This window comes from Equus przewalskii, chromosome 8, assembly GCF_037783145.1.
Source record: "Equus przewalskii isolate Varuska chromosome 8, EquPr2, whole genome shotgun sequence".
Taxonomy (NCBI): domain Eukaryota; kingdom Metazoa; phylum Chordata; class Mammalia; order Perissodactyla; family Equidae; genus Equus; species Equus przewalskii.
Genome location: NC_091838.1, coordinates 3,342,538 through 3,350,956, shown reverse-complemented (window position 1 = coordinate 3,350,956; position 8,419 = coordinate 3,342,538). Strand labels below are relative to the sequence as shown.

The 8,419-nt window shown below is 42.0% G+C and overlaps 1 protein-coding gene across 3 annotated transcripts in view; it reads left to right on the top strand.

Moving 5' to 3' along the window:
- Positions 1-8,419, top strand: part of E2F5 (E2F transcription factor 5) — a 35,047-nt gene that overhangs the window by 15,195 nt on the left and 11,433 nt on the right. Inside the window, exon 1 of one of the 3 annotated variants that reach the window (XM_070631429.1) lies at positions 6,776-7,082. The exons of the other annotated variants lie outside the window; for them this stretch is intronic. Coding sequence (XP_070487530.1) covers positions 6,969-7,082 — 114 coding nt within the window. The 5' untranslated portion in view covers positions 6,776-6,968. Of the gene's footprint in view, positions 1-6,775; positions 7,083-8,419 lie in introns of those variants that run through there. 3 annotated transcript variants of the gene reach the window in all.

The following is an 8,419-nucleotide window of genomic DNA, read 5'->3' as shown; positions in this document are numbered from 1 at the left end:
CTCCTCACTGTGATGGTAGTTTCTGACGTACAGTGGCTGAACCATTGAGCGCACACGTATTGGCAGCCTGGTCCTGGAAGAGGGGGAAGTAGCTGTCTTGCAGAGGGAGAACCTGAAAGACAGGATGTTTCCCGTAGTTATTGTTTTTGTGTTAGCCCTTTTGAATGCGACATGTGCCATCAGGAGAACATCCTTGAGCAAATGAGCCGCAACTAATCCTAATCAAATAAAGACCGCATAATATCTCTCCCTCCCAGAGGTAACACTGGGCTCAGTGGACTCAGTGTTAAAGTGAAGGGGTGGGGTCACAAAATTCTTAAACCCTTTTTAGCACTTATGTGTGATCTCACTCAGCTCTCCTGGTTTATTTGTCCTCCCGCCTCTTAAAAGCATCACAAGCATTCATTTTGTTCCACCTATAGACATCAATTTGTTCCCCGTCGGTGACATACTTTTAGAAAAATATTTAATATTTGGAGGGGAGAGCTGTTTCTTTCAGAGGGTTATGTTATTCGTTTGCTTTTCCTGAAAAATTGAGTTGGAGTGGTACAATTGGGTGCTTCCTTTATGGCTGTATAGGTCAAATCCTCTAATAGCAAGTGTAACTGTTGTAGGTAAATTTGACTCATGCACATGTACATTTAGGGAGCATCTCCCCATTTTGCTCTCTGCCTGCCCCTTGTCAGTCCCCAGGCCATTCTCCAGGGCTGGAGAGAAATGCACAATGATGCTAATGGGTCTCACTACAAATTCGTGACCCGTAATTTCAAAAGGACCAGTAGTGGGCTCCAGCACTCCTACACTACTCACTCTCTTGCTCTCCTAGATGAACATTTCACACTTTCTTCTCAAGCATTAACTGTCCCCTCCCTGCTTCACTCTCCCAGCCCCCTCCACTGATGAGAAAATAAAAGGCAACCAGAAGACGGTGTCTCACCTCTCCCCCTGCCTTGTCTACTGTGGTACCTCCATCTCCCCAGGCTCTCTGCTGGACTTCAGTCATTAATGTGCCCTGTTATTACCTAAGGCTGAGCCCTCAGCTTGTCTGGTTCACACCTCCCTTGCCGACCTACAGCTATCTCTATAATGGTTGCCCCCTTTCTCCCCTGCATCTTGAATTACCCTTCTTCCCTGTTACTGGATCATTCCTATCAGCGTAGTCACATGTTGAATTGGCTCCCATCTTTGAAAGAAAAGAGAAAGGAAGAAATAAAGCTTCCTGGAGAGACCCCAACACTCTCTACAGCCACTGGCCCATTTCTCTGTTCTTTGCCGCAAGACGCTTCCCAAGAGTTGCCCCCTCTCGCTTTCCTTCTACGCTTTCTTTTTTCTTAGTACTTTCTTTTTTTTGTTATTTTTTTATTGAGTTATTGATAGGTTACAATCTTGTGAAATTTCAGTTGTACGTTAATGTTTGTCAGTCATGTTGTAGGTGCACCTCTTCACCCTTTTGCCCACCCCCCACCCCACCTTTCCCCTGGTATCCACTAAACTGTTCTTGGTCCATAGTTTTAAATTCCTCATATGAGTGGAGTCATACACAGATTATCTTTCTCTCGCTGGCTTATTTCACTTAACATAGTTCTCTCAAGGTCCATCCATGTTATTGCAAATGGAATGATTTTGTTCTGTTTTGCAGCTGAGTAGTATTCCATTGTATACATGTACCACATCTTCTTTATCCATTCGTCTGTCAATGGGCACTTAGGTTGCTTCCACGTCTTGGCTATTGTAAACAGTGCTGCAATAAACATTGGGGTGCACAGGACTTTTGGGATTGCTGACTTCAGGCTCTTTGGATAAATACCCAGTAGTGGGATGGCTGGATCGTATGGTAGTTCTATTTTTAGTTTTTTGAGGAATCTCCATACTGTTTTCCATAGTGGCTGCACCAGTTTGCATTCCCACCAGCAGTGTATGAGTGTTCCTTTTTCTCCGCAACCTCTCCAACATTTGTTGCTATTAGTTTTAGATATTTTTGTCATTCTAACGGGTGTAAGGTGATATCTTAGTGTAGTTTTGATTTGCATTTCCCTGATGATCAGCGATGATGAGCATCTTTTCATGTGCCTATTGGCCATCAGTATATCTTCTTTGGAGAAATGTCTGTTCATGTCTCCAGCCCATTTTTTGATTGGGTTGTTTGATGTTTTGTGGTTGAGTTGTGAGAGTTCTTTATATATTAAGGATATTAAGCCTTTGTCAGATATATGACTTGCAAATATTTTTTCCCAGTTAGTGGGTTGTTTTTTTTTGTTTCAATCCTGTTTTCATTTGCCTTGAGGAAGCTCTTTAATCTGATGAAGTCCCATTTGTTTATTCTTTCTATTGTTTCCCTTCTCTGAGAAGGCATGGTGTCCGAAAAGATCCTTTTAATACTGATGTCAAAGAGTGTACTGCCTACGTTTTCTTCCAGAAGCCTTATGGTTTCAGGTCTCACCTTTAGGTCTTTAATCCATTTTGAGTTTATTTTGGTGAATGGTGAAAAAGAACGGTCAATTTTCATTCTTTTACATGTGGCTTTCCAGTTTTCCCAGCACCATTTGTTGAAAAGACTTTCTTTTCTCCATTGTATGCCCTCAGCTCCTTTGTCAAAGATAAGCTGTCCATAGATGTGTGGTTTTATTTCTGGGCTTTCAATTCTGTTCCATTGATCTGTGCACCTGTTTTTGTACCAGTACCATGCTGTTTTGATTACTGTAGCTTTGTAGTATGTTTTGAAGTCAGGGATTGTGATGCCTCCCGTTTTGTTCTTTTTTCTCAGGATTGCTTTAGAAATTCGGGGTCTTTTGTTGCCCCATATGAATTTTAGGATTCTTTGTTCTAATTCTGTAAAGAATGTCATTGGGATTCTGATTGGGATGGCATTGAATCTGTAGATTGCTTTAGGTAGAATGGACATTTTAACTATGTTTATTCTTCCAATCCATGTACATGGAATGTCTTTCCATCTCCTTATGTCGTCATCCAATTCTCTCAGAAAGGCCTTGTAATTTTCATTATATAGGTCCTTCACTTCCTTAGCTAAATTTACCCCAAGGTATTTTATTCTTTTTGTTGCGATTGTGAATGGTATTGTATTCTTGAGTTCTTTTTCTGTTGGTTCATTACTGGAGTATAGAAATGCTACTGATTTATGCAAATTGATTTTATACCCTGCAACTTTGCTGTAGTTGTTGATTACTTCTAACAGTTTTCCAATGGATTCTTTGGGGTTTTCTATATATAAGATCATGTCGTCTGCAAACAGTGAGAGTTTCACTTCTTCCCTCCCTTTTTGGATTCCTTTTATTCCTTTTTCTTGCCTGATTGCTCTGGCCAGGACCTCCAGTACTATGTTAAATAAGAGTGGTGATAGAAGGCATCCTTGTCTCGTTCCTGTTTTCAGGGGGATGGGGTTCAGTTTTTGCCCATTGAGTATGATGTTGGCTATGGGTTTGTCATATATGACCTTTATTATGTTGAGGTAGTTTCCTTCTATGCCCATTTTGTTCAGAGTTTTTATCATAAATGGCTGTTGGATCTTGTCAAATGCCTTCTCTGCATCTATTGAGATGATCATGTGGTTTTTATTCCTCAGTTTGTTGATGTGGTGTATCACGTTGATTGATTTGCGGATGTTGAACCATCCCTGTGTCCCTGGTATGAATCCCACCTGATCCTGATGTATGATTCTTTTGATGAATTGCTGAATTCTGGTTGCCAAAATTTTGTTTAGAATTTTTGCATCTATGTTCATCAGTGATATTGGCCTGTAGTTCTCTTTTTTCGTGGTGTCCTTGTCAGGTTTTGGTATCAGTGTGATGTTGGCCTCATAGAATGTGTTAGGAAGTGTTCCATCTTCCCTAATTTTTTGGAATAGCTTGAAAAGGATAGGTATTAAATCCTCTCTGAAAGTTTGGTAGAATTCCCCAGGAAAGCCATCTGGTCCTGGGGCTTTATTCTTTGGGATGTTTTTGATTGCTGTTTCAATCCCTTTCCTTGTGATCGCTCTGTTCAAATTGTCTGCCTCTTCTTGAGTGAGCTTTGGGAGATTGTAGGAGTTCAAGAATTTATCCATTTCCTCTAGGTTATCCATTCTGTTGGCATATGGTTTTTTGTAGTATTCTCTTATAATCCGTTGTATTTCTGCAGAGTCTGTTGTTATTTCTCCTCGCTCATTTCTGATTTTGTTTATTTGAGCTTTCTCCCTTTTTTTCTTTGTAAGTCTGGCTAGTGATTTGTCAATTTTATTTATCTTCTCAAAAAACCAGCTCTTTGTCTTATTGATCCTTTCTACTGCCTTTTTCATTTCAATAGTATTTACTTCTGCTCTGATTTTTATTATTTCTCTCCTTCTGCTGACTTTGGGCTTCATTTGTTCTTTTTTCTCTAGTTCAGTTAGGTGTGCTTTAAGGTTGCTTATTTGGGATTTTTCTTGTTTGTTAAGATGTGCCTGTATTGCGATGAATTTTCCTCTTAATACAGCTTTTGCTGTATCCATATGAGTTGGTATGGCATGCTATCATTTTCATTTGTTTCCAGGTATTTTTTTATTTCTTCTTTAATTTCTTCAATGATCCATTGCTTGTTCAGTAGTGTGTTGCTGAGTCTCCACATCTTTGTGCCTTTCTTAGCTTTTTTCTTGTAATTAATTTCTAGCCTTATAGCACTATGATCTGAGAAGATGCTTGTTATTATTTCAATTTTTTTAAATTTGTAGAGGCTTGCCTTGTTTCCCAACATATGGTCTATCCTAGAGAATGTTCCATGTGCACTTGAGAAGAATGTGTATTCAGCTCCTTCAGGGTGGAGTGATCTATATATGTCTATTAAGTCCAATTGTTTTAGTTTTTCATTCAGCTCCACTATTTCCTTGTTGATTTTCTGTCTGGATGATCTGTCCATTGATGTGAGTGGGGTGTTGAGGTCCCCTACTATTATTGTGTTGTTTTTAACATCTTCCTTTAGGTCAGTTAATAGTTGCTTTATGAATCTTGGTGCTCCTGTGTTGGGTGCATAGATATTTATAAGTGTTATTTCTTCTTGATGAAGTGTCCCTTTGATCATTATATATTGTCCCTCTGTGTCTCTCTTTACCTGTCTTATTTTGAAATCCACTTGGTCTGATATGAGAATTGCAACACCTGCATTTTTTTCCTTGCTATTTGCTTGAAGTATTGTCCTCCACCCCTTCACCCTGAGTCTGTGTTTGTCCTTGGGGCTGAGGTGTGTTTCCTGGAGGCAACAAATTGTTGGATCTTGTTCTTTAATCCATTTTGCCACTCTGTGTCTTTTTATTGGAGAGTTCAATCCGTTCACATTGAGAGTGATTACTGATGCATGTGGACTTAATGCTGTCAATCTGTCGCTCATTATCTTGTTTTCCTGTGTTTCTTTTCCTGTGTGCTTTAGCCTACCCATTTAATACTGCAATTTCTTATGCTGGGTTTCTTAGATTTTTCCTTATCTATGATTTGTGACTCTGTTCTGTACTTTATTTTAGTGTCTACCTTGAAGTTTGTATTTAGAATCTCGTGTATAATATAGTCTATTCTCTGGTGGTCTCTTACTTACTCGACCAATACTGATTTAGACCCTTTGCTCTTCCCCTCCTAAATAATTATTTTCATTTTTTATTCCAACTCGTCTTATTAATTTGTAGTTAGAGTGCTAAGATCGTCCTTGTTTTGGTAGTTTCCTTATTTTTACCCTAATGCTATAGTTGAATATTTGCTATCCTGTTCTGGTTCTATCCATTGGTCTCCCTAGTCTGTGGATTGTGTCCCCTTTCTCCCTTTTTTCTTTTTTCAAGTATGAGAGCCTTCTTGAGGATTTCTTGTAAGGGAGGGCTTTTAGTTACAAATTCCCTTAACTTTTGTTTGTCTGGAAAAGATTTAATTTCTCCCTCATATCTGAAGGAAATTCTTGCTGGATAGAGTATTCTTGGCTGAAGGTTTTTATCCTTTAAAGCCTTGAATATATCACTCCATTCTCTCCTAGCTTGTAGGGTTTCTGTAGAGAAATCCGCTGACAGTCTGATAGGGGCTCCTTTATAGGTTATTCTCTTTTTTTTTCTTACTTCCCTGAGTATTCTTTCCTTATCATTCCTATTTGCCAACTTTACTATTATGTGCCTTGCGGTGGGTCTTTTTACATTGACAAATCTAGGAGATCTAAAACCCTCCTCTACACACATTTCTCCATTGATCCTTAGATTTGGGAAGTTCTCTTCAATAATTTCGTTAAGCACACTTTCTGCTCCATTTTCCTTTTCCATATTCTCGGGAATTCCTATGATCCTTATGTTCTTACTCCTCATTGAATCCATTATCTCTCGGAGATTTTCCTCATTTTTTTTAATTCTTAGTTCTCTTTCTTCCTCTGTCTGGTGCCATTCAGCCTGTCTGTCCTCGATTATGCTGATTTGCTCCTCTAGGTTGTCTACACGGGCATTCAGGGAATCCGTATTCTGTTTTATCTGGTCCATTGTGTTTTTCATCTCAAGTAATTCTGTGTGATTCTTCTTTATGATTTCAATCTCTTTTGTGAAGTAACTCCAGAACTCGGCTTGTTTCTCTTTCTCTCTACCTCATTGAGTTTTTTGATTATAGCTGCTCTGAATTCATTATCACTTAGTTTACCTAATTCCAAGTCCTCAGGACTTAATTCTGTGTTTTTATCGTTTATAAATTGCTGGATGGTAGAGGAGCGGTTTTTTCTCATGGTGGTAGAATTCGGTTGCAGTTACAGCCTGTCGCCACTAGATGGGGGTCGAGAGCGGCGTGTTATGAGCTTTCCGCCTTCGGGCAAGATGGCTGCGCCCACTGGCTTTGCTGGGGGGAGGGGCTGTTACTCACAGGCACCGGTCTGGGTTCAGATCAGTTCTGTTCTCTGGTCTCCAAAGGCCCTTGATTTATAGGGTCCCCGCAGACGGAAGCTTTCCCCTCATCAGCAGGTCTCCACTGAATCAGCGACAGGAGTCCTGGATGATCCCCCGGTCGCGTGGCCCCTCCCCCGCTCCTTCCCGACCCCCGCCGCAGGGATCGCAGACTCTAGGGGAGGGAGCGATGTTGTCTCCTACCGTTCCGGCGCCTCCGAAGGTATAAAGCTAGGTTTATGATCTCCGCCTTCTTGGTATTGTAGGTCTCTAACGAGCTGGCATTATGTTTATTCTCTGAAATTCAGTTCTTCCAATCTTTTGTTGTATTTTGGAGGGGAGAGAATCCCGGGTCAGCTCACCCTGCCATTTTGCTCCGCCCACTCCCTCCTTCTACGCTTTCTTGAAATCTCTCCATTAAGGCTTCCGACTCCATTTGACTCTGCCAAAACAGCTCTGACCAAGGTCACCAAGGATCCTTGCAAAGTCCCATCCACTGATGGGTCTCAGTGCTCATCTGACTCGTCCTGACAGCGGTACATTGACATGGCCACTCTTTCTTACCCTCCTCCCTTCGTTTCCAAGACTGCACTCTTCCTGCTTCTCTTCAGTGGCGGGTCGCTCCTTGTTTCCCAGACCTTAATCACTGCAGTACCCCAGGGTGGGTGGGCCCTTGGACATCTCTTTCCATGCTTACCTCCTAGGTGAACCCAGTGGGTTCCATCCTGTGTCCTGGAATGTCTTTTTACTGATGACTAGCAAATTCGCGTCTCCAGCTTGGCTGTCTCCCCTAACCCACGCACTCTCAGGTCCAGTGGTCTTTTTTGATTTCTCCCCTTGGATGACATTCTGAAATCCAAGTCCGCAGCCAAGCTCCTGATTCCCAGTGCCCCAAACCTGTTCCTCCTGCCGTCTTCCTCATCTCCAGGTGCTCCTGTCAAAAACTGTGGAGTCACCCTCGACCCCTCTCTGACTCAGGATCTGCGGCTTGCCATACCTTCCTAATAGATCCAGAATCCCACCGTCTCTCACAACCTCCACAGCTACCCCCTTCATCCAAGCCGCTACTGTCTCTTGGATGGATGATTGCCCTTGCCTTCTCATAGCCTCCTTTCTTCCACCCAGAGCAGCCGGACAGAGCCTTTTAAATGTGGAGTCAAATCACTGTGTGCTCACAGCCCTCTCGTGCCTGTCTATCTCCCTGGGACTAAAAGCTGAAGTCTTTATTTACAATGGCTGCAAGACCCCGGTGATCTGGCCCTTTGCTATCTCCCCGACATTGTCATCATCTTCATCTCCCTGTCTGTCTGTCTGTCTCTCTTTTCCCCTCCCTCCTGCCTCTCTTCCTCCTACTCTTCCCATCCTCAGCATTCTCCCTCACACTCACTGTTCTGGCCACCCTGGCCTGCCTGTCTTTCCTTGAAGGAACTAAGCCTGTCCCCTGACTTCAGGGCCTTCACCAGCTGCTTCTGCCACCTGTTCACAGGGGTCACTTCCTCCATTCTGTTCAAACGTGACCTTATCAGCGAGCTCTTCTCTGAAAACCCCGTTAAATGTAGC